This window comes from Chrysemys picta, chromosome 1, assembly GCF_011386835.1.
Source record: "Chrysemys picta bellii isolate R12L10 chromosome 1, ASM1138683v2, whole genome shotgun sequence".
Taxonomy (NCBI): domain Eukaryota; kingdom Metazoa; phylum Chordata; order Testudines; family Emydidae; genus Chrysemys; species Chrysemys picta.
In genome coordinates this window covers 155,071,887-155,098,019 of record NC_088791.1, presented here as the reverse complement: position 1 = coordinate 155,098,019, position 26,133 = coordinate 155,071,887, and the positions used below count along the sequence as shown (strand labels likewise).

The 26,133-nt window shown below is 43.1% G+C and overlaps 1 protein-coding gene across 4 annotated transcripts; it reads left to right on the top strand.

Annotated features, from left to right (window-relative positions):
* The first annotated feature begins 8 nt into the window (after positions 1-8).
* SLC35A5 (solute carrier family 35 member A5) lies at positions 9-25,655 on the top strand. Of its 4 annotated transcripts, XM_065573728.1 has the most exons (9): positions 9-149; positions 1,088-1,279; positions 2,737-2,871; positions 9,929-10,081; positions 12,069-12,167; positions 18,217-18,350; positions 22,074-22,141; positions 22,683-23,475; positions 24,749-25,655. In XM_065573728.1, exons 4-9 carry the CDS (start codon positions 9,952-9,954, stop codon positions 24,815-24,817), a joined length of 1,293 nt encoding a protein of 430 aa, XP_065429800.1. In that variant the 5' UTR covers positions 9-149; positions 1,088-1,279; positions 2,737-2,871; positions 9,929-9,951; the 3' UTR covers positions 24,818-25,655. The 4 variants fall into 4 exon arrangements, with proteins under 4 accessions (XP_065429800.1, XP_042708800.1, XP_008174945.1 ...); XM_042852866.2 differs by lacking the exon at positions 2,737-2,871 and having other exon boundaries at positions 22,683-23,449; XM_008176723.4 differs by lacking the exon at positions 2,737-2,871.
* The last annotated feature ends 478 nt before the right edge of the window (positions 25,656-26,133 follow it).

Genomic DNA, 26,133 nt, shown 5'->3' with positions numbered 1-26,133 from the left:
GGCCGGATAAGGAAGAGGAGAAAGGACGTGCGCGGTGGGCTGCACGGGGAAGAGATCACATGACTGTATGGGGCGCTCCCCAACACGTGACTAAGCGGCAAGGGGCGTGCGCGAGTGGTGATGCTGGATGGGGGAGCCGCTGCCGCCTGGTGAGCTGGGGGGGCGGGGTCTGGGAGCTGTCAGGGCGCGTGTCGCTCGCTTTCCCCGCGCCGAGGGGCCCGCGATGCGGCGTCATGGTGGCGGCGGGGCCGGCGCGGAAGCCCGGGGAGCGGCGCTCTCTGAGGCGCGGCTGCCCTGGCCCGGGTCTTACGCGGGAAGCGTCTCTGGCTTCGCGCCGCGGCGATCCGCGCCGGTGGCATGTCGGGGCATCCGGTAGCCAGGGCGGCCCGTGCCCAGCGCGCCCCTCTCTAGCACCAGCCTGGGTATTTACTGCTCCCCGTCAGAGGCGGCCCCGTGCGGGTGGCCGTGCTGCCGGCGGCGCCTCCCGTCTGTACTGCAGCAGGGCGGCCCCCGGGAGCAGCTTTCTAGGATAAACACCGGGCCGGGCAGCTGCACATGCCACGTCTTTGTACCTACGATTTCTGGGCACCTGCAGCCTCTTCTGTACTGACACTTGATTCAGTCCATCGGTCTCCAGGCAATTTGCCAGCTTGGCTCTCAGGGCATGTCTGCGCTAGAAAATTAGGTCGATTTTATAGAAATTAATCTTTAGAAAACGAGTTTATACAGTTGATCGTGTATGTACCCACTAAGCACTGTAGGTCAGCAGAGTGCGTCTTCAATACTGTGACTATCATCGACTCATAGAGTGATGCACTGTGGGTAGCTATCCCACTGTCCCCGCTGCCCATTGGAATGCTGGGTTAAGCTCTCAGTGCCTGATGGGGCAAAAACATTGTCACGGGTGGTTTTGGGTACATGTTGTCAGTCTTCCCTCCCTCTCTCCTTGAAAGCAACGGCAAACAATCGTTCCGCACTTTTTTCCCTGGGTTACCCATGCAGATGCCATAACAAGGCAAGCATGGAGCCCACTCAGCTCAGCACTGCTGTTGTGAGCGTTGTAAACACCTCCCGCATTATTCTGCAGTATGTGCAGAACTTGGCTAGGAGCCGCCAGCACGAGGATGATTGTGAGGAGGACATGGACACAGACGTTCCTGAATGCATAGGATGTGGCAGTTGGGATATCATGACGGCAGGGGGTCTGGTTGATACAGTGGAACGCCGATTCTGGTCCCGGCAAACAAGCACAGACTGGTGGGACCACATATTGTTGCAGGTATGAGATGATTCCCAGTGGCTGCGAAACTTTTGCATGTGTAAGGCCACTTTCATGGGACTATGTGAGTTGCTTTCACCTGCCCTGAAGTGCAGGAATACCAAGATGAGACCTGCCCTCACGCTTGAGAAGCGAGTGGCGATAGCCCTGTGGAAGCTTGCAATGCCTGACTGCTACTGGTCAGTTGGGAATCAATTTGGAATGGACAAATCTACCATGGGGGCTGCTGTGATAAAGGTAGCCAAGGTAATCACTAACCTTCTGCTAGCAAGGGTAGTGAGTCTGGGAAATATGCAGGTCATACTGGATGGCTTTGCTGCAGTGGGGTTCCCTAACTGTGATGGGGCGATAGATGGAACGCATATCCCTATCTTGGCACCGGACTACCTTGCCAACCAATACATAAACCGCAAGGGGTACTTCTCAATGGTGCTGCAAGCACTGGTGGATCACAAGGAACGTTTCACCAACATCAATGTGGGATGGTCGGCAAAGGTGCATGATGCTTGCATCTTTAGGAACTCCGAGCTATTCGAAAAGCTGCAAGAAGGGATTTACTTCCCAGACCAGAAAATTACCGTTGGGGATGTTGAAATGCCAATAGTTATCCTTGGGGACCCAGCCTACCCCTTGCTCCCATGGCTCATGAAGCCGTACACAGGCAGCCTGAACAGTAGTAAGGAGCAGTTCAGCTATAGGCTGGGCACGTGCAGTTAAGTTCTTTGGACATTTAAAAGCCTGCTGGTGCTGTTTGCTGACTCGGTTAGACCTCAGTGCAACCAGTATTCCCATTGTTATTGCAGCTTGCTGTGTGCTGCATAATAGCTGTGAGAGTAAGGGGGAAATGTTTATGGCGGTGTGGGAGGTTGAGGCAAATCACCTGGCGGCCAATTTTGAACAGTTAGACACGAGGGCGATTAGAAGAGCACAGCTAGGAGCGCTGCGCATCAAGAGAGGCTTTGAAAAACAGTTTCATGACTGGCCAGGCTATGGTGTGACAGATGCAAAACCACCCCCTTTGTTGAATGTACTTCCCTGTAAGCCAATCTCTCTCCCCCTCCACCCCTCCGACCACAGCAGGCAAAGGAAATAAAGTCCCTATTGTTTTGAATCCGTGCATTCTTTATTTATTTTTTAAAAAGTGAGATCACTGACAAGGTAGCCCAGGTGCGGTGGAGGAGGTGGGAAGGACGAGGCCACATTGCTTATTGCAGCCACACTACAAATCAAAGCTGTTTGAATGACAGCATTCTGTTGCTTGGGCCGTCCTCTGGAGTGGAGTGGCTGGGTGACTGGAGCCTTCCCCTCCGCGTTCTTGGGCGTCTGGGTGAGGAGGATATGGAACTTGGCAAGGAGGGAAGGCGGTTATACAATGGATGCAGCGGCGGTCTGTGCTCTTGTTGCCTTTCCTGCAGCTCCACCAGATGTCTGATCATGTCCGTTTGCTCCCCCATTAGCCTCAGCATCTCCTCTTGCATGTTCTGATCATGCTCACTGAATGCTTTCCTGGCCTCCGCCACTGAATGCTTCCATGCATTCAGCTGTGCCCTATCAGTCCGAGAGGATTGCATGAGCTCAGAAAATACATAATTGTGAGTGCATTTTTTTCGCCTTCTGATCTGCGATAACCTCAGGGATGGAGATGATAAGGGGAGCATAGAAACATTTGCACCTGCAGGGGGGGTAAAAAGGGAGAGTAAAATTTAAGAAGATACATTTCTGAGAACAAAATGGAGACTCTTTCATAGTGAATCAAACAATTCACAGCAGACAGCACGTGTACTTAAGGTACAAGGTCACATTTTGCCTTTTATAATGAGCGCCTGCTGGTATGGTGACACATCACACACGGCTGGGCAACAGAATTCGGTTTCCGGGCAGCCATGGTAAGCCAAAGGGTATGCAGGGTTGGCTTCTGCCTTCATAACATGTGAGAATGGTTTCAAACTGCAGCACCCTCCTTTTCCATAGCAAGCAATGCCAATTGGGTTTGCCATTTAAAAGGAGGGGCTGCGGTTTTGGGGTGGATGTGCAGCATACCCCTCCCCGCACTGTGTGGCTATTCTTCAGGATGATCCATTTTAGCCAAGTGCAAACAGCCCAGCATGAACGGGGTCCTTTTACTGTTCACTTACAAAACTTCCCCTATTTCAACCAGGTGACCATGAATGATATCACTCTCCTGAGGCTGTCACAGAAAGATAAAGATCGAATGTTGCATGAATGCGACCAAAACCCAGGGCCATTTGCTGCCATGGTTTGTGCTGCAATGATTCCAGACCACTTGTTACTGGCTTGGCATGGTAAAGTGTCCTACCGTGGAGGAAGAAATAAGGCAGCCCTGCCCAGAAACCTGCAAAGGCTTTCAGAATGCATCCAGGAGAGCTTCATGGAGATAGAATCAATCATAGAATCATAGATTATAGGACTGGAAGGGACCTCGAGAGGTCATCGAGTCCAGTCCCCTGCCCGCATGGCAGGACCAAATACTGTCTAGACCATCCCTGATAGACATTTATCTAACCTACTCTTAAATATCTCCAGAGATGGAGATTCCACAACCTCCCTAGGCAATTTATTCCAGTGTTTAACCACCCTGACAGTTAGGAACTTTTTCCTAATGTCCAACCTAGACCTCCCTTGCTGCAGTTTAAACCCATTGTTTCTGGTTCTATCCTTAGAGGCTAAGGTGAACAAGTTCTCTCCCTCCTCCTCATGACACCCTTTTAGATACCTGTAAACTGCTATCATGTCCCCTCTCAGTCTTCTCTTTTCCAAACTAAACAATCCCAGTTCTTTCAGCCTTCCTTCATAGGTCATGTTCTCAAGACCTTTAATCATTCTTGTTGCTCTTCTTTGGACCCTTTCCAATTTCTCCACATCTTTTTTAAAATGCGGCGCCCAGAACTGGACACAATACTCCAGCTGAGGCCTAACCAGAGTAGAGTAGAGCGGAAGAATGACTTCTCGTGTCTTGCTCACAACACACCTGTTAATGCATCCCAGAATCATGTTTGCTTTTTTTGCAACAGCATCACACTGTTGACTCATATTTAGCTTGTGGTCCACTATAACCCCTAGATCCCTTTCTGCCGTACTCCTTCCTAGACAGTCTTTTCCCATTCTGTATGTGTGAAATTGATTTTTCCTTCCTAAGTGGAGCACTTTGCATTTGTCTTTGTTAAACTTCATCCTGTTTAACTCAGACCATTTCTCCAATTTGTCCAGATCATTTTGAATTATGACCCTGTCCTCCAAAGTAGTTGCAATCCCTCCCAGTTTGGTATCATCCGCAAACTTAATAAGCGTACTTTCTATGCCAATATCTAAGTCGTTGATGAAGATATTGAACAGAGCCGGTCCCAAAACAGACCCCTGCGGAACCCCACTCGTTACGCCTTTCCAGCAGGATTGGGAACCATTAATAACAACTCTCTGACTACGGTTATCCAGCCAGTTATGCACCCACCTTATAGTAGCCCCATCTAATTTGTATTTGCCTAGTTTATCGATAAGAATATCATGCGAGACCGTATCAAATGCCTTACTAAAGTCTAGGTATACCACATCCACCGCTTCACCCTTATCCACAAGGCTCGTTATTCTATCAAAGAAAGCTATCAGATTGGTTTGACATGATTTGTTCTTCACAAATCCATGCTGGCTGTTCCCTATCACCTTACCACCTTCCAAGTGTTTGCAGATGATTTCCTTAATTACTTGCTCCATTATCTTCCCTGGCACAGAAGTTAAACTAACTGGTCTGTAGTTACCTGGGTTGTTTTTATTTCCCTTTTTATAGATGGGCACTATATTTGCCCTTTTCCAGTCTTCTGGAATCTCTCCCGTCTCCCATGACTTTCCAAAGATAATAGCTAGAGGCTCAGATACCTCCTCTATTAGCTCCTTGAGTATTCTAGGATGCATTTCATCAGGCCCGGGTGACTTGCAGGCATCTAACTTTTCTAAGTGATTTTTAACTTGTTCTTTTTTTATTTTATCCGCTAAACCTACCCCCTTCCCATTAGCATTCACTATGTTAGGCATTGCTTCAGACTTCTCGGTGAAGACCGAAACAAAGAAGTCATTAAGCATCTCTGCCATTTCCAAGTTTCCTGTTACTGTTTCTCCCTCTTCACTAAGCAGTGGACCTACCCTGTCTTTGGTCTTCCTCTTGCTTCTAATGTATTGATAAAAAGTCTTCTTGTTTCCTTTTATTCCCGTAGCTAGTTTGAGCTCATTTTGGGCCTTTGCCTTTCTAATCTTGCCCCTGCATTCCTGTGTTGTTTGCCTATATTCCTCCTTTGTAATCTGTCCTAGTTTCCATTTTTTATATGACTCCTTTTTATTTTTTAGATCGTGCAAGATCTCATGGTTAAGCCAAGGTGGTCTTTTGCCACATTTCCTAACCAGCGGAATAGCTTGCTTTTGGGCCCTTAATAGTGTCCCTTTGAAAAACTGCCAACTCTCCTCAGTTGTTTTTCCCCTCAGTCTTGATTCCCATGGGACCTTACCTATCAGCTCTCTGAGCTTCCCAAAATCTGCCTTCCTGAAATCCATTGTCTCTATTTTGCTGTTCTCCCTTCTACCCTTCGTTAGAATTGCAAACTCTATGATTTCATGATCACTTTCACCCAGGCTGCCTTCTACTTTCACATTCTCAACGAGTTCCTCCCTATTTGTTAAAATCAAGTTTAGAACAGCTTCCCCCCTAGTAGCTTTTTCAACCCTCTGAAATAAAAAGTTGTCTCCAATGCAGTCCAAGAATTTGTTGGATAGTCTGTGCCCCGCTGTGTTATTTTCCCAACATATATCCGGATAGTTGAAGTCCCCCATCACCACCAATTCTTGGGCTTTGGATGATTTTGTTAGTTGCTTGAAAAAAGCCTCATCCACCTCTTCCCCCTGGTTAGGTGGCCTGTAGTAGACTCCTAGCATGACATCTCCCTTGTTTTTTGCCCCTTTAAGCCTAACCCAGAGACTCTCAACACTTCCGTCTCCTATGTCCATCTCTACCTCAGTCCAAGTGTGTACATTTTTAATATATAAGGCAACACCTCCTCCCTTTTTCCCCTGTCTATCCTTCCTGAGCAAGCTGTACCCATCCACACCAACATTCCAATCATGTGTATTATCCCACCAAGTTTCAGTGATGCCAACAATGTCATAGTTGTATTTATTTATTAGCACTTCCAGTTCTTCCTGCTTATTCCCCATACTTCTTGCATTTGTATATAGGCATCTAAGATACTTGTTTGATCTTTCCTCCCAGTTTTGTCCTGACTCTCCTTTCTCACTGCCAATATAGCCCACACTCCCTCTTGTTTCCGACCCATCTCCCCGGTCTCCATATTCCCCACTTACCTGTGGGCTTTGCTCACCTGTCCCCGTCAAACCTAGTTTAAAGCCCTCCTCACTAGGTTAGCCAGTCTGTGGCCGAATAGGGTCTTTCCTCTCCTCGAAAGGTGAACGCCATCTCTGCCTAGCAGTCCTTCCTCAAATAGCATCCCGTGGTCTAGGAAGCCAAAGCCCTCCTGGCGACACCATCTTCGCAGCCAGGCATTCACCTCCATGATGCATCTGTCTCTGCCCGGGCCCCTACCTTTGACAGGAAGAATTGAAGAGAATACCACCTGCGCTCCAAACTCCTTCACCCGTACTCCCAGAGCCCTGTAGTCACTCTTGATCCGCTCAGTGTCACACCGTGCAGTATCATTTGTGCCCACATGGATGAGTAGCATGGGGTAGTAGTCAGAGGGCTGGATAATCCTCGACAATGCCTCCGTAACGTCTCTGATACGGGCCCCCGGCAGGCAGCATACCTCCCGAGATGAAATGTCAGGGCGACAGATGGGCGCCTCCGTCCCCCTCAGCAGAGAGTCTCCGACCACCACTACCCTACGTTTCCTATTCGCAGTGGTGGCAGCAGACTCTCCAGCCTTAGGGGTACGAGGCTTCTCCTCCTTTACTGTAGGGAGTGATTCCTTCTTTCCTGTATCAAGAAGAGCATAACGGTTACCTATAACCACGGCAGGAGGGTTCGGAGCAAGGGTGGAGCGCTGCCTGCTGCCAGAAGTAACCAGCTGCCAGCGTCCACCCTGAGCCATCTCCTCCTCCACCAGTGGTGTATCAGCAGTCCTGTGTACTGGGACAGCTACCTCAGCTGTCTCCACATGGACACTGTCGAGGAATTGCTCGTGGATACGGATGCTCCTCAACCTAGCCACCTCCTCCTGTAGCTCTCCCACCTGCTGCCTGAGAGATTCCACCAGCAGGCACCTCTCACATTGGATGGTCCCCCCAGCCTGGATATCAGTAAGTGGAAATTGCAAGTTACAGTCTTTGCAAAACCACACCAGGATCTGGGTAGAGGCATACATGCTTAGGCACTCTGTCTGGCTACAGGCACAGGTGGAGGAGACAGTAGCAGTGCTGGCACAGGTGTTGCGGGTCCTCCTAACCATCGTAAGCCTCCCTCTGTCAAACTCCCGTATGCAGCCCCCTGTCAGCTGAAAGGGTTGTTTAAGCAAAAAGTTATGAATGTAGTTGCTTTATAGGTATTAAGGGTAATCAAGAGTAAACGGATGGAACCAGCAAGGGACCCTCGCCCCCTTCCTGCTCCCCTTCCAAACTCCCTTGTGAAACTCCCTGTTCGCAAAGCTCCCTGGTCGCTTGTGCGCTGCTTTATAAAGCCCTGGCCTGTATGAATGCCCCGCCCACTGATGAAGGCTCAGCCACTTACCAGAGGCTTCTAGCTTTCAAACCTTCCAACTGCCAGCCACAGCACACGGTCCTTCAAACAACCAAAACAAACAAACAGACTGACAAACACAAGCTCAGCACACAGCAAGTAACCCTCAAACACAAACAAACACACACTACAGACAGTCACTTACCCCAAAAGGGTGCTGTATTGCTCCTCCTTCACCTGGAGAACTCCCTTGTGAAACTCCCTGTTAGCAGCCCCTGTTCCTCCCCTCATCAGGGAGGAGTACAGCAAATCTCCTCCAGAGATGTCCCTGGAGGATTCCCCTCCATCTCCAGACATGTTAACAGACTTTTCCAGTAGCTGTACTGGCCATGAATGTATCCCAATTCTTCAGGGCAAATCAAACATTAAACACAATTGCTTTTAACCCCTGTAGTTTAGTTACAAATGTGCACTCACTAGAGGTGCTTTCTCCACCTTCAGGGTCTGGGAACTCGCCTTGGGAGGGTATTGGCTCCAGAGTGATGAAAAGTTTCTGGCTGCCGGGGAGAACGGATTCTCCCCTTGCCTGCTGCGCATTCTCCTCCTCCTCCACAAAATCCTCCTCCATGTTGCATGAGACTCCCCCCTTGCAGGTGTTCACGGATAGTGGTGGGGTACTGGTAGGAGCCCCCCCCTAGAATGGCATGCAGCTGATCACAGAAGCGACATGTATGGGGCTCTGATCTGGAGCGTCTGTTTGCCTCCTTTGTCTTGTACTAGGCTTGCCTGAGCTCCTTAACTTTCACGTGGCACTGCTGTGTGTCCCTGGTGTAGCCTCTCTCCACCATGCCCTGTGCGATTTTGACATATATATATTTGCATTTCTTCTTTTTGATCGGAGTTCTGCCTGCACAGATTCTTCTCCCCATACAGCAATCAGATCCAGTATCTCCCGTTCGCTCCATGCTGGAGCTCGTTTGCAATTCTGGGGGGACTGCATGGTCACCTGTGCTGCTGAGCTCGCCATGCTGACCAAACAGGAAATGAAATTCTAATTTTCCCAGGGCTTTTCCTGTGTACCTGGCTAGTGCATCGGAGTTCAAAGTGCTATCCAGAGCGGTCACATTGGAGCACTCTGGGATAGCTCCTGGAGGCCAATACCGTCTAATTGCACAACACTGTGTCTGCACTACCCCAAATTTGACCCAAGAAGGTTGATTTTAGCGCTACTCCCCTCATCAGGGAGGAGTACAGCAGTCGATTTTAAGAGCCCTTTAGGGCAACGGAAGGGGTTGGTTGTGTAGCCGCATTGCTTATAAAATTGACCTAAAGTGGCTAAATTGGACCTAATCTCGTAGTATAGACCAGCCCTTAGTGAAACAAAGTTTGGGGCTTCTCCTGCTCTTTGTCTTAGCAGCACCAATAAGAAATAGGAGCGGGTTTCTGTTTGCATTCTTGTTTCCTAATTTCAGTGCTTCAGGTAACTGAATTATAGTAAACATAAGTCTTGATGATGTTAATCTATGCTGTTTAGTAAGACTGAGAGGTTTGTGTAGGGGTTTGGACTACTATCGTTGGACTCTATGGAAACGAATGAGATCCTGTTTCAGCACCTGAGACATAGCAAATTGCCATCGGTAGAAACAAGATTGTTTTTTAAAATGTGAGACGTCATAAAAGAATAGATCGATACCAAGACTATGCCATTTGTTTAACCCCAGTAGTTATTCAGCATTGTACAAATACATCCTTCTCCCAGCATTGCTTTTTTGGGTCTTCCACTGGAGCATTCAGTGCATGTTGTGTATCTCTTTTGCTGCTGCTCAGAGATTTTTCCAAAGCAGCAATCGAATGAAACTATGGTAGGGCTCCAGAAAGCAATAAAATCGTGTGCTTAGATATCTGTTATCAGTGTCTGAAAATACGTGTACAAGGTATTTTCGTTTTGTTGTCCAAAGGGCATTGACAGCCAGACAGCAGAATGGAGACCAAGTGCTGCAGCCCGTCTCTATGGTGCTCCAAGTCAGCCTTGTACACATTCCTGCTAGGAGGAGCATTTGTTACCTTGGGTTCAAGTCGTATTCTCCTGATGAAGTATTCCGCCAATGAAGGTAAGGTTGGATGTTTAATATAAAATGTATTACCTGCAGAAATTAGTTTTCTACTTGGGGTAAGACAATGTAGATGCTGAGATTAAACCACTCTATTGCAAATATATTTACTAGGTTTGATGTCCCATTCGAGCAGTGTGTTTCTCCTTGCCTTTCACCTGCAGATTTGTTAGGAGCATAAATGTTTTAATACAGAATCTGTTTCTGGGGGAGCAGTGTGGTCTAGCGTAGTGTTTCTCAAATGCAGCCACCAGGGGCTTTTCTTGCGGCCACAGCCTCCTGGGCGGTGATTTGGGGGGAGAGGGGGCAGGGCAGGCGCAAAGCAGTGGCCCCTCCCCAGAGGCCACCAGGAGTGGTTGGGACCTGCCTCCCTCCGAAGAGAGACAAGCTGGAGGAACAGGCAGCCAATGAGTTCCCCACCTTCCCAGGGAGAGTGGGATCGGGCTTTAGCCCTCGGGTGGCAGGCTTTAGCCACGGGGCTTCGGGCTCTGTCCCCTGGGCGTGTGGCTTTGGGCTCCATTCCCTGGCTGCGTGGTGATGGGCTCTGACCCTAAGCTCATCCTCCACCCCCATCACCTCTGCCCCCCGCTGCCTCTCCCAGTGCCCCATCACCCCTGGCCCCTGCTGCCTCTGTACCTACCTCCCCAACCAAGGCTTAATTTGTCCCAGGGCTTGCTTGCCAGGGCTGAGTAAGTCTGTTGTGAAAAGTGATATTGTATGTTTGTTAATATCACTTTTCACAGCACACTTAGTAGCTAGCAAGTCTAAAAAAAAAAAGGCAACCAAAAAAAGCAACAGAAACAATAAGAAAAATGATAAGAACGTTCAAAACACCTTATTTGTGTTTCTATTCTGTTTAGGTCCAAAAAGAATAGAAACAACTGTACACTATTTTTATTATTCTATTTTCTATAAAAAGAAAACACCCCACATAGATAGATTGCAATGATTTGGACATGTACCTTTGCATATTTATTTGTTTTTCCTAAAGTTAATTAAGTATTTTAGGAAAAATTTTCACCAACTCTTGCTGGTGGCCGCACTCTGAGGCCACCAAAAAAATTGTTATGAGAACCCCTGATCTAGTGGATAGAGCACTGGACTCAGGAGACCTGGATTCTATTCCTCATTCTGCCACTGATCTGCTGGGTAACCTTGGGCAAGTCTGTGCTTCTGTTTCCCCATCTGTAAAATGGGGGTATGGCACCTCTTTCATTTAAAGCACTTTCAGATCCACTGATGACAAGAGTGATATAAGACTTAGTTGTTGTTGTTGTTATTGTGCATTGGAATCTGTCAGCAAAGAGAGTTTTTTCTATGCTGAAAACCTTTTATTTAGCCCTAGATGTGCCTGATATTGGAAGGTGCTATGCCCTCAACTCCCACAGAAGTCAGTCTTTCATGATCAGGCCTTTTGTTACTATATAGTATTGTGGCTGCCAATTTTAGCAAAAACTGATAGAATATGTGTGAAACAGATTTTAAATACTTATCTGGATAACAATGAAAGGGCCTAATCCTTGAAGAAGGGTTAGCCAACTTAACAACCTCAAACTTGTAAAATTGTCAGTTTTGTTTTGTGTGAGCAAAAAAAAAAAAAAAGCTCAAATTTAATTAAATTGGGAAAGTACGATTTTTCATCTTTCAGTAGCACTCTATAATGGCTGAACTAATTGTACTCAACCTTTACTGAAGAATTCAAACTTATGAGCTTGAAACTAAGCATGGAAAACTTCAGCCTGGAAAGTGAAATGTTCAAGAAGTTGTGTGCCATTGAAAATATGGATTATTTATAATTAAAGTCATGAACATAACCTTAACTTACAAAGTGTGCGTTGTTTATGGAACCTGGCCAAAACTTTTTAATGGATGTGTTTAAGCGATTATCATGGAATTGTTGTGCTCTTTCTGTTGCTCTAAATGTGATTGGAAAAATTGGATGAGTAAGAATGTTTATTTGCTATAATAATTTTGCTGAATTTCACAGATAACAAATACGATTACCTTCCTGCAACTGTGAATGTGTGCTCAGAGCTAGTTAAACTGGTGCTATGTATGACAGTGGCACTCTGGATAACAACAAAAGGTAAGTTCATATTGCTAAAAATCTGTTAGGAAATCTTCACCTTATACTTTAAATTCCTCTGCTTTTGTATGATGGATTCTTGCCATGCTGTATTAGGAGGAGAACATCACCAGACAGACATTTAAATTGTTTTATTTAACTAAAACAACTTTATGTATTCTGGATTTTTTTCTTCAACAGCAAACATATTTTTACAAAACAAGCATATTAATTTTTGAATTTAGTTAAACATTCAAGTTTTTTAAAATCAGGTTTGTTTTTGTTAAAATTATTTTTAACTAAAATAGATAAATATTAAAAAAAAAACCAAAAAAATTAAATCGACTATGTCAGTAAGGTCAACGTGAGAAACATAAAATATTGGCTTATGCAGTAAACTCAGTCGTCTTCACCTTAATTTTCCTGTTTGTTCATAATCTGGAAAAGAAAAACAAGCTTTCCTGCTTTTTCAGGTCTCAAACTATTTCTCAACTTGGAATGAATTAGTCCAAAAGAAGAAAATATTCTTTCTACAACAGCAGAAGAAGCTACTGCTGTTAAAAGTGAGATTATCACTTCAACAGTCTCTGAATCCAAGTGCTTAAGTGATTTCCACCAGTTCACTGGTGTGACTTTCTTTAAAACATCATCAGCAAACATATATTTCTTGAACGGTTCTTATTCCCAAACTGGGTCTCTTTTACGGACTGCTGCCATTATAGGTTTTCCCTTCTAGTGAGAGAATAGTATGGTAGATCTCAAATCAATGAAGGCTACACTCAGAAAGACCTCAAGACTTTTGGAATATGCTGCTCAAACAATTTCACTTTCGTTTCTACTGCCTGTCCCTCCCTTCTCACATTTATCTCCAGACTTCTCCTTGTCCACATCTTTTAGAGAGAGGTAAGGGATTGACTCTGCGCACACAAATTTGCAGAGGGACAATAGGTCTGTTATTTCTCACTTCTATGTATTATTTATTTATTTAAAACATTTTTGCTGTTAACAAGCATATCTCTGGAGACACAAATCCACAGTTTGAGAACTGCAAAACTAAGCATCTCTGATGCTATCTTCTAGACTGAGCACTGAGTCCCATTGGGTAGATAGAAAGATTAGCCCCTGGAACCCCATAAGATTGGGTCCCTAATCCATGAACTATTGGAACTCATTTACAAAACTTTTCTTAAACATTACATGAATGTATTGTGTCATACTATAGAATTAGAATTTATAATCCCTATTCCATGATGAGATATCTTTGAGCTATAATGTATCTTAATTAAAACTCTTTAGATAGGTTTTTTCCCCCTCAAAAAGCATTTAATTAAAAAAAATGCTTTTTTTTTTTTTTTTTTAATCATTGATTTTTTTATCCACCCTGGTCTGTACACCCCGACAGGCAGTCAACTCAAGTAAAAAGCACCATCATACTGTAGTGAAGGGTTTTTGTGTATGGACAGGACTAGAGCTAGGGGCAACACTCAAGTTATAACTTGAGTTAACTCTGAAGTGAAGACAAGCCCTGGGTCTGTGATCTCTTCAGATCTTATAAGCTAAGCCAGGGTCAGGCTTCGTTACCTAATGCTGTAAAAAGTGCTGCTGGCGACTGTTATGGTTCTCTGGATACCCAGGACTGTGAGTCATCTTATTACCCTCTGTCTCCAGCATGAGGGAGTCTTGCCTGTGCCTTGCTGGGCATCAGCTCCCTAACACCAGCCTGTCAGCCACTGAAGCACTCTCCTCTGAACTATGCCAGTCCTGTCTTTACCTTTCAGATTAACAGTAGGTGCATCCTGGTCCCTGAATCCCTTCAAGAGTCCCCTGTGATATCCAGCCCGACACTAGCTACTGTCAGAAATCCCAGATCCGCTGCCCCCAAAGGCACAGTGTACTGCAGTTTACTAGTTTTATCTTAAATCCTCTCCTCTATATAATGCACAGCATTTATGAGCACTTAAAAGAAGATTAAGAAAGAATGGATGTTCCACTGGAAATGAGAGAGTGGTGGAAACAAATGGTTAAAATACAAAGCAAAATCCTAAAGGATGAACCTGGGTCTACGTTCATGAATAATTACCTTTCCTATCTAAAAAAGTAGGTCCCCCCCCACCCCCAAAAAATGTACAGTCTGTGGCAGATCTGGCTGGCTTCACAGACCAGGATCCAATTTTTCATGAGAACATTCCTGCGCCTCAAGATGTTTCCTCCTCAGTGTAAGTATATAGAGTATCTCTCCGTGCTCTGTTTTGTACTGAAACAATCTTTTGTCTCTATTCATAGGCAGGGTAATTCTCTGTCTGTTGTAGTGTTTCTTTTTTACCTCCAAGTGGTTTCGATAGTTTGCAGTTTCCTCCGATGGTTTTCCATTGAAAATCTTGAGAAGGGAGCAAGGCTAGACAATTGAGCCTTCATCACTGGCTAACCAGGACAGGGGGTGACATCTCCTTCCTGTTTGAATGAGCCATCACAGAGATACATTATCCCCTGGTGACTTACTTCTGCTCCAAGTCCATAAAGCATACTTTCAGTATAACTACATTGTTCCTTAAATATTGCCCATACATGCATCTTGCAATGGTTATGAATTTGACAAGTTACAAGCTTTCCATAGATACCTTATATATTACTATTTATGGATAATTATCCTGCAAAACATGTTTGCTGTAGTGAGTTTGTCAGGTCTGAGGTGAGCTGTTTGCAAAGAACAGGGGACCCTTTGCCAAGCAGCCTCTGTGTCTCAGCGATTCAGTAGGCTATACTCTTCCTTCTGAGCTGGTGCTGATTCAATGTCCCAGCACAGTGCATGCTGCTTGGGGTACCCTTTTTTTTTTCTTCAGATGAGACATCAGTTTCTGATCACTTGTGGTCATTAAAGATTTTATGGTGATCTGCCTGAATTTCATTTTAGGTAACTATATTCTGTCTAGCAAAATTCTCCCTGTAGTTTGTTAGATACAGTATTCTTCAACCTTAGAAAGAAGGGAGTGGTCCTGTGGTTCAAGTGTAGAATTGGAAACAAGAATTTCTTGTTCTGCTCCTTGGCTCCATCACTGTATACTTTGAACAAATCCCTTAACTACTTTGTTCTCCGTTTTTTCCAGTGTAAGTTTTGTAAGGCTTGTTTAATGTTTATAAAGCACTTGGAGAGACTCGTAGGAAAGGCACAAGAGAATAGTATATTTTTGTTGATTGTAGTTCCTTCTTTTCCACCCAGCCTCTCTGTAGCTTCTTCATAAAGTGAAAAAGATCAGTGGTTAACATCACCATTTCATAAAGCAAAATAGTAGAAGACTGATACTTTTGTACAGGAGAGAACGACAACCTTGTGGGACTTCAACCATTTTGTAATAGAGACTGAAAAGGAACTTGAGTGAAATACTGGTTTCCACAAATGTTAATGAAAAAACCAAGTTCAGGTAGATCATAAATACAGTGCACAGCCCGTGTTTTCAAAAACAAACTAAACTGCATATTTTTTTTCCCCACGCACGACTGTAGCGCCCAACAAGGTATTGTATGAAAGGGGTAGATAAAACTGGCCTGTCTTCCAAAATAGGTTGATTTCCTAACTGTAGTAGGTTGACCTTTTCCCTCGTAATCAACTATGTATCAAAATATATATAACAATCAGTTCCTTTTTTTAACCAGAAGCCACTGTGACATGTCTGCTACATGTATTTACTTGAAGGTTCACACATGAAAGAGTTGGGCTATCAGCCTGGACAGTGTAGTTGGTATGTCACTACCAACCAGCATCAGCTGAGTAGAATTTCCAGCTTCCCAGTCACAGAAGATGAGGATGACACATGCCAGTGCCTTGTGCATATGTGTCCTTTGCCATGTGCTCAGCAAATAAATGCTGTTTTTTAAAGTTCACGTTTAAAGGAGTAAAGTCTTTATGGGCAAGTATCCACGCTGATGATGATCTAGAGGTGGAAAGACATATTAGGTCATCCAATCCATCTCCCTGATGGTGAAGGTTTTCTACCTACTGCATGTTACTATACATACAACATGATGGGGACTAATTTAGCTACAACCAATCAGGAAAGAGATCTTGGAGTCATCGTGTATAGTACTCTGAAGACGACCACGCAGTGTGCAGTGGCAGTCAAAAAAGCAAACAGGATGTTAGGAATCATTAAAAAAGGGATAGAGAATAAGACGGAGAATATCTTATTGCCCTTATATAAATCCATGGTATGCCCACATCTTGAATACTGCATACAGATGTGGTGGTCTCATCTCAAAAAAGATATACTGGCATTAGAAAAGGTTCAGAGAAGGGCAACTAAAATGATCAGGGGTCTGGAACAGGAGAGATTAAAGAGGCTCAGACTTTTCAGCTTGGAAAAGAGGAGACTAAGGGGGAATATGATAGAGGTATATAAAATCATGAGTGGTGTGGAGAAAGTGAATAAGGAAAAGTTATTTACTTGTTCCCATAATATAAGAACTAGGGGCCACCAAATGAAATTAATGGGCAGCAGGTTTAAAACAAATAAAAGGACATTCCTCTTCACACAGCGCACAGTCAACGTGTGGAACTCCTTGCCTGAGGAGGCTGTGAAGGCTAGGACTATAACAAGGTTTAAAAGAGAACTAGATAAATTCATGGAGGTTAAGTCCATTAATGGCTATTAGCCAGGATGGGTAAGGAATGGTGTCCCTAGCCCCTGTTTGTCAGAGGGTGGAGATGGATGGCAGGAGAGAGATCACTTGATCATTACCTGTTAGGTTCACTCCCTCTGGGGCACCTGGCATTGGCCACTGTCGGTAGGCAGGATACTGGGCTGGATGGACCTTTGGTCTGACCCAGTATGGCCATTCTTATGTATGTTCTTATGTTTGATACTGCTGTTTTGCTCCTTCAGTATATTTCCTGGACAGAGCACCTGTCATTCCAAAGTGCTTTACAAACTTTTACTAAGCAATTTAATTCTTTGCTTTGGGAATAAAGTGTAGTCAGATCGAGGAGAAGAAATGACGCACACCTGCATTCAAAGACTATTGATTGAGAATGCTAAGGGTACATTTATCTTCCAAACTTTCTCCCCTCAAATCTAATATAGTTTGAAGGGAAGCTGAAACTAGTCAGCCCATTCCCACCTAAATTTCCCCCTTCACCTTCTTCCCCTTTCCTTATCCTTTTGAGCCTTTAAACACATCTCTTTCTTCCTATTCCTCTCATCCGCACCCTCACTGCTATTCACATTTAAAATTACATTATGTTTTAAGACACACATCCCCTGAACATTTAAGCACATGTAATTATTATTCTTTTTTAATTTGTATTACCGTAGCACGTAGGCACCCCCGTCATGGACCAGGATCCCAGCATGCTAGGTTCTATACAAACCTAGAACAAAAAGGTGATCCCTGCCACAAAAAGCTTACAAACCATGTGTAATCGTGCATCTTCTCCCCTTGCTCACCTTCTGTTTTGTCTTGTCTTATGTCATATCTTCATTTAGATTGTAAACTCTGAGAACAGGGACTGTCTTTTTGTCTGTAAAATGCTACTGTACTTTGGGTGCTACATATGCAGGTCTCTTACATCTAGGCTATTGTTTCAAATCTAGGCATGCTCAGTAGTCAGCAAAAGTCATTTCTATGTGACTGTCATTCTTTAGGCATCAATAATGAAGGGTGGTCTTATCCTAGTTCCTGGTGAGTATTGTGCAAAAGGAACACCAGCCTTGTTGATGGTCTCTCTGCTGAGGCAGAAGACCAAATGACTGTTGAGATTGAACTCCTCTCCTTAGAGGTTGTTGCTTTAGGTTCTCGGTTAAGGCAGATTGACGAGAGTATGGGGAAGCTAGCCTCTGCTTGTGTTGTGTATCTCCTGTGGATTAATGGAAGACTAAGGTCTCCAGGGCTGTCATTCTGACACCATTCATCAAATGCTACATTTGCTTTAAAACAAACCAAAAAAAGCAATTGCTGTCCTGTCAAATGGGGATTAAAACACACTTCCATTAACATGGAAAGTCTTTTACACAGATTTTTATCATTCTAATCAAGTTCATTTTACTGACTGATTTTTTTTTTTTTCCTTTTCTTTTAGAGGGACGTTCATATAGTGATTTTGGATGCACCTCATGGAGGGAGTTTTATAGCTACATGAAGTGGTCAGTTCCGGCCTTTCTGTACTTTTTGGATAACCTGATTGTTTTCTATGTATTGTCCTACCTCCAACCAGTAAGTATACACAGACCAAATAAAATAGCATTGAAATGATGCAAGTCTCTCTCTTGTTGGAGGTTTGCTAGTTGGGGTTTCATGGTCCTGCAGTTGATCTGTCTAAGGCTGCCCTGTACACAAGGACTGTTTCTATTAATCCCTTCCATCCACCTGCCCATCAGATCCTGTTTTGTAGCTTCCAGTTGGGAGAGAATCTTTCTGAATTATCTTCTTCCTTCCTGATTTAGAGGTAGCGTTGAATGGCTTCAAAGTGATGCAAGACTTGGTCCTTCCTTCTCCTTTCTTGAGCTCAGCATATCTGTTTGATTTGAAGGGGGGATTTTGAGTCCCATCCCCTATACAGCTCCTACCATTAATGTCTTTATATGAATGACTTCATTCAGTCACTTTTGTATTTTGCTTTCTTCTATTTTGCATCGATACCATTATGATCAAACCCCAAAAGTGAGAGGAAGGGGAGGTGGAAAGAGTGTTGGATGCTGATTTTTTTGCATTTAATTACCTCTCGTACCTGAGCTAGTATCCAGTGTGACTGACATTTGCTGCTTTTATTCATAGAACCTGGAATCAATCTACAAATGTTCAGAAAAATTGTGATCTTCATTTTAAGCCTGGGATGATTTTTTTTTTTTTTTGGTTCAAGTTTTATTAGTGTTGACTATAAAATAACAGGGAATTCTCAATATATTTATCATGACACTAGAGAAACTATAGTTAAACTCAATCTAAACCTTTATTTTCACTCTCAGGCTATCTCAAAAAATTGTCCTTTAAGGCTCAAATTTCTGGCATGGACAGCTGTAGTCAACAGGACTGTTGCTTTTGCCTGGTTTGCAAACATCTGGTTTTAGGGGGAAAAAGGTCTGGGTGATTTAAAATAACATATGCACTGCTTTAGTAACTTTTGAAAGGTGAGCACAGATATAATGCCCTGAATAATTACAGAATCTAATGTTTGAAAGATTACATCTACATGCAGTCATTTTCTTAAATAAGCAACTTGGCTTTTGGTTGAGGGGATCTTTTATAAAGATCATACAGCAAGCTTGTACACACACTAGTAATTTGTATTTCTTCCCTTAGAGCGAACGCTGTTCAAAACCCTCCATTTCCATTATATAATTTTTTCTTTAACTTTCGATCTGGTATATTTCATAGAGGTTTATTAAAATTGTAATGCTATAATGGTAAAACAAGAATGAATAATAACATTTCCGATATTTAAGTGCATCCTGGGCTGAATAAATTCTGGAAGGCATGATAAGCTGCAATTGAAGAGACAGTAGCTAGTTGCATGAAAGAAGATGCATGTAAGCCTTGTCTCCTGTGATTTTAAAAACTAAGTAGGTATGGGTCTTACTAGTACTTGAATGAGTGACTGCCTGAAATACCGAGGGCTCTATGCTTGGAGCAGTGGCTGTTCTTAATTATTTAATGTGACTTGTAAATATAATTTCATGTTCTGTTATCTGATGTGTTGCGTAGTGGTCTCTGGTAGATTTGGCTCCGATTCCTGCCCTGTTGTCTTGTTCCTTGGGACATCTGTAAATAAATACTGGAAAACAATATCCAGTAGATATTGCACCATAGGCTGTTGGAGACGGGACATAATAAAAATTTTGGTTTGTACTTTGATTGATGACCACAAAGCAAAAACAAAAATGTAAATGGAGCGTATGTTTCAATTTTGTATCCGTCCCTGTATCTGCTAGTCCATCTCTTGAAGAACCTCTGTCAGTTCTGGATTCACTTATCTAGTCAAATATTTTTCTTACTTTTAAAAGCAGAACTAAGGAAATTTTATGCTTAATGGTCTAGTAACAGTTTTAAAAATGAGACTTTAATTTCACAAGTCAAGAAAATCAGAGGAAACTTTAACTGACCTCTTGTGTGTATTCATTGCACTTAGCATCTTTGATTAAATGGGAACACAGTACTGGAAAATGTGACCTGCTACTTGGCAAATAATACACTGGATTATAATAGAAAGGAACTGCCCCTTTTACTGGTTAACGCAAGACAACATTAATGCAAAGTTAGGGTTGTGAATTTAAAGACATAAGTCATGAAGGTCAGAATATACGCACAACATGGAAATTATTTATATAAATATTTGATTAAAATCTATTATGTAACGAAGAGATCTTTCTTCATAAAGGTCTACTGCAGGGAGAGACTCAAGGTAAGTTAAACCCAGATTTCTGTGTTTGTCGCTCTTTGTTAAACAGGCTGAGAGATAAGGAGAGGTATATGACAGAAAAATATTTTTTTAAAATACTTTTTAACCTCTGTTTCTGTTCGGGATTCATTAGAGTTGCACCAGAAAAACATTGTTCTGGGACATAAGATACTACAAGTCTCATATGGCCACTGGCTCCTGTGGTGCCAATGATGTACTATAAATGATGCATTCTCAGATGTCTTCAATGATCCCTTGACCTGGTTGATGAGGGCAGTAATTCAGTTTTGAATTTTGCTTGGCAGTTCATGTTTAAAGACTAGGGTCATGGCATGTCAGACATATTAATGGGAACCCACTACTTCCTAGCTAAGTCAGCCTGGAATGACTTTGAGGACATGGTTAAGATTATAGAAAATCCCCGTGGGAACCTGAATTGAGAATCTTCTGACTCTTAAGACTTTTTAAATTGTGGTTCTGCTCTGAAAAATGCCATTGTTTATGAAGTATCCAAATCAAATTTGTTCCCATTTCCCAAATAAAACAGTGTTGTTGTTTTAATTAATGCTGCTGCAAGCTTGCCCTGGGTTCTTGCCTTCCATTCATTATCACAAATAATGAAGATTTTGCAGACCAAATTCTTCCTTCAGTTACACCTGTGCAGACCCGTTGTCTTCAAATTATGCTCTGTTACATCTGTGCAACAGCATTAGGCTAAATCTACACTACGCGGCTTTTAGCAACACTAAACATTTGTCTTTTGGGAGAGGTGTTTTTTTTTTTTAACACTTCTGAAAGACAAAAGTTTTGCTGTTCAGATGCCAGTGTAGGCAAAGCCTTAGTCTTGTAATTGATAGCTAGTTGATAATTCTATTGATGAGTAAGCCAGAATAGACTCCAGGAGCTGTATTGGTTATGCACAGCTAGCCAGAGTAAAAAATAGCAGGCACTCCACTTTTTTTTTTCTTTCTTTCACTAAAATCTGTAGATCTGACTCTGATACTCACAGAAAATAGGATTAGGAAGGATCCATTTTTACACAGTCACTTTCCAGAGTAGAACTGTGATTTATACATCTGTTTTCATGCGCACTCTTGAGATTGTAATAATGCTCAAACGTCAGAGTACAAACAGCAAAAAAAAATCTGAACGTACGCCACAATTGAAATGACTAAATATTCTATGTATTAAAATTCTAACTCATGGCTGTAAAAGAAATTTATTGGCCCAAAGTGCTTGATCTAGCGCTCAGTGAAGTCAGTGGAAGTTTTTCCAACTCTGTTTAGCCCAGGGTGAAATCTGCCCCATTGCAGAAAACCCTAGCAAGATTCTGTGCACCACTTAAGCCATTAATGTGAAACTGGCATTTAGGATCTTGTGTGGTTCCTCCTTGCAAGAGTGAATTTCGCCCCGAGTGAAAGGTCTGTCCCAATATGATCACTTTTTGCTGTGGGGTCTTCTGATAGATGAACACTGTGAGTTGATTTTTGTTGGTCAGATTCTGTCTGGATTGTAATTTTTCCCCTGTCTTCTTTTTCTAGGCCATGGCTGTATTATTCTCAAATTTTATCATTATAACAACTGCGCTCCTATTCAGGATAGTGCTAAAGTAAGTAGCTATGAAAGCAAATAAAACATTGGGGAAGTTATGTGGATTCCTTCTCTCCACATGAGGGCTATAGTATTTTGAATACTCTGTATTTTCTGTAGTCTTTGGCATACAAGCGCGAATAATGGCTAAGTGGTTTAACTGTTACTGTAGGTATGAAATACTTAGTTTAATTGGAACCACAAGTTTAAATTTCAGCTTATTTGTCTCAGTCCTTCATTCTTCTGTAATGGATAAATAAAATCATTATTGTATTGTAATGTTGTCTCCATTGTGAGTCGTGCAGGGGCTTCTCTTAGGCAGCTGGGGGAGGCACTTGAGCACACTGCCTCTTTGGTGTCTGAGATGAAGCTCTAGGGAAATCCTCACCCCATTGAAGTTAATGGGAATTTTATCTGCTCAATGGAGCTGAGATTTCCTGCTCTCTCTCTGGGTTTGCCTGTGGTGTGGAGGTTTCTCCGTGCCACGTGTCATTTGTTTTCAAAATGCTGAACACCTGTCCCTGTACTCTAAAGGTTTGGGGTTTTTTGTCTCCACGCAGACGGCAGCTCTCCTGGGTGCAGTGGGCATCTCTACTGATTTTGTTCCTGTCCATCATAGCCCTGACTGCAGGGACCGGAAGCAATCAGCACAGCTTGGCCACACACGGGTTTCATCATGACATGTTTTTCAGCTCATCTAATCGCTGCCTTCAGTACACCAGGCCGGAGGAAGAGTGCTGGGGAGGAGACAACTGTACAGAAACAGGGTTCTTTCCCAGCTTCAAGTGGAATGTCACTGCTACCACTGCAGGAGCATTGAAACCTCTCCGCCTCGGCTTGGGCCATCTGCTGATAATAGTGCAGTGTTTCATCTCTGCTTTGGCCAACATCTATAATGAAAAGATCCTGAAGGAAGGGGACCAGCTCAATGAAAGTATATTTGTGCAGAACAGCAAGCTATATGTCTTCGGGGTGCTGTTCAATGGGCTGATGCTGGGCCTGCGCTCTGAGAACCGTTGGCAGATAGAGTACTGTGGCTTCTTTTATGGCCACAATGTGTTCTCTGTAGCTCTCATTTTTGTCACTGCCTTCCTGGGGCTGTCCGTGGCCTTCATTCTGAAGTTCCGAGACAACATGTTCCACGTCCTGACTGCACAGATCACCACTGTGATCATCACCATTGTATCCATTGTCATCTTTGACTTCAAGCCTTCTCTGGACTTCTTCTTGGAAGCACCTGTGGTGCTTCTTTCCATATTTATCTACAATGCCAGCAAACATCAAGGCCTGGAATATGCCACTCAGCAGGAGAGGAACAAACTCCTCGGTGAGATCTGGGAGCGATCCAGCGGGGTAAGGCTTTGAAATGCTTGTGTCTCTGGTTGACTCCCTTTCTCGCAGGCTGTTTACCCAGTTGACCATTCAGAGTTCACTACACGCGTGGCTGGACTCATAATTCAACCAAATTGTCACTTTCATTTAAATGACACAAGATCAATCTCGGTCTTGTAAATAAATCTTTGTTTAGCTCCGTACTTCTATGTGTAGCTTCCTCTTGTTTCCTGATGCCTGGCTGAAGCTTTACCTCTCTGCTCTGACCTCAGATGATTCTTCAGCCATCTTGGCTTGAACATTCTTTTAGCATTTGCAGCCAAATACCCCATCAAACCCAAATATCCCAGCATTATACTGGGGAACTGATTATAAACAAGGAAAATTGACTAGTCTGTTTTCACAGCCCAGGTTCAGCTAAATGCAGAAAGTAAACATATAGCATAAATGGAGGAAAATAAATTAGATATTTAAAAAATTTTCAGCTTTAACAGTCTAAGATGTTTTAAGAAATTCAGGTAAGTTTTTTTTTTTTTTTAAGAAACGCAGGTAAAGATATTTTTAATGTAAGATTTTCAACAGGGTAGTTGCCCCTTCCTCATGAATCAGTTCCTCCAGCCTCCTGCTATAATTTCTGCTCTTCTGTGAACGAAGATCCAGATGCTTAAAATCTAGGAAAATCTTTGTGGGGAAGGGGCTTGCTCCCAGACCTCACATTCAGGTGAACTGAGAAATAAGTCTGCAGTATTTATAGTGTATTTATGGTCTGTGAGCAGCAGAGGGCACTGTCTGCATTTAGTCCTGGGAAACTTCATTTATCCCAGAAAGAGGAGGGTCGATGTTTCCTTGGAATTCTGCACAGTGCTATTGCAGAGTGATATTTAACAGTAAATAACACATATAGTCTCACATTTGTAAAATCAATCACTGCATGTTTCAGCAGATGTAATTAATTAGTTACAGTACAAGTTATTCAGCACCTATGTATTTGCCAACATAGGAAGGGACACATCTATTAATTGAATACAGTGCAATTGGTAAGATTTCAGGAAGGACACCATGGAAAAATGGTAAATATTTAGCTATAAAAAATATCTAGGGACTGTCCTTCAGGAACAGCTATATATGTTGTATCTTAAACAAGGATCTTAGTGTCCCAGGACAAAAGCTTTTAAGTACAGGTCCTTGATTTTGCAGTTGTCACTGGACTGCTGCAGGGTAAGTATTACTAACAAGAAGAAAATTTGCTAATGCTGTTACTATCTTCTTCCCCTCCATTTTTCGGCTCCTGTAGGATGGAGAGGAACTTGAGAGACTGACCAAAGCAAACAGTGACATTGATACAGATGAAGATGCCTTCTAGCATGAGCTTGTGCAACTGAGTGCTGGGTATTCTCCAAGAGAACAGTATTGGTATCTTTTTAAACTATGGGATAGTCTTTTTTCTAAGTGCAACAGTTAAAACTGTTTGGATGGTTTTGTGATTCCAGAGGATGTGTATTGTGTTTTTAAGTTGTGCAAATAAAACACAGCTCCAAGATCAGAATAGGGTGTGTCCAGGTTTGGGGCTGGGATGTCCGATGAGAAAAAATGAGTAAAGCCCATTGGATTTCAGAAGTTGACAAGGAAAACTAGAGAATTATCAGTTCGAGCCTTATATATTAAGGGTTTTTTTTCTCTTCTCACACTAGTGTAAATCAGCAGTTAATTCCAGTGCAGTCAATGATAAACTGATAATAAAAGTTGTATATGAGAGAGGTTTGGCCCTAGCTTAATGATTTGGGTCACATGGGTGCTGTATTATGTATAGTAATCCAGAACACTCAGTGTCCTCAATTGCACGTGTTTGTCTATCATACACTAGGGTTGTATAGGGGTAATAATATTTCTCACTGGTGAAGGGCCTGATCCTGTAAACCTCAGATCCATGATCCTGATTCAGTTGAGAATAGTCCCATTGAATGGGCCCCTAACATTTGTAAAGTGCTTTAAAGATATGAAGTGTTATATAAGTTCTAGGTATTCTTATTTCCAGGGCTACATGTTCATTGGTATCGTGCACCCCTCTGCAATTTGATTAAGGGATGATTCCACAGCTGCAGAATGAGTTTCCTCATTTCTGCAGTGATTTGCAGGCACTGCTGCTCCTATGTGTCCTGTGGAACATTACACCCAATTATAAATCATTTATAAATAAATAATTCTGTTTGTTTGGTAACGTGATTAGTGTTGCACAGTGGCAGAGAAGCTTTCCTGATATTCAGAATACAAGCTTTTAAATAAACAGAGGGTTCATATACTTTCCTTTGGGGAAGTAATTTCATTCTTACTCTACCTGGAATTGCAGTTTGCCCATCACAAGACATCAGGGATTTTCATTCTAGTTCACTATAAAAGTAACAGAGGGTCCTGTGGCACCTTTGAGACTAACAGAAGTACTGGGAGCATAAGCTTTCGTGAGTAAGAACCTCACTTCTTCAGATGCAAGTAATGGAAATCTTCAGAGGCAGGTATATATCAGTGTGGAGATAACGAGGTTATATATACCTGCCTCTGGAGATTTCCATTACTTGCATCTGAAGAAGTGAGGTTCTTACTCACGAAAGCTTATGCTCCCAGTACTTCTGTTAGTCTCAAAGGTGCCACAGGACCCTCTGTTGCTTTTTACAGATTCAGACT

Bases quoted from the DNA above. Each gene is read 5' to 3' on its own strand.
- SLC35A5 (XM_008176723.4), top strand. From the start codon at position 9,952: ATGGAGACCAAGTGCTGCAGCCCGTCTCTATGGTGCTCCAAGTCAGCC. The intron at 12,168-18,216 runs GTAAGTTCATAT...CTTTTCTTTTAG, and splicing joins ACTCTGGATAACAACAAAAG to AGGGACGTTCATATAGTGAT. The intron at 23,476-24,748 runs GTAAGGCTTTGA...CGGCTCCTGTAG, and splicing joins TCTGGGAGCGATCCAGCGGG to GATGGAGAGGAACTTGAGAG.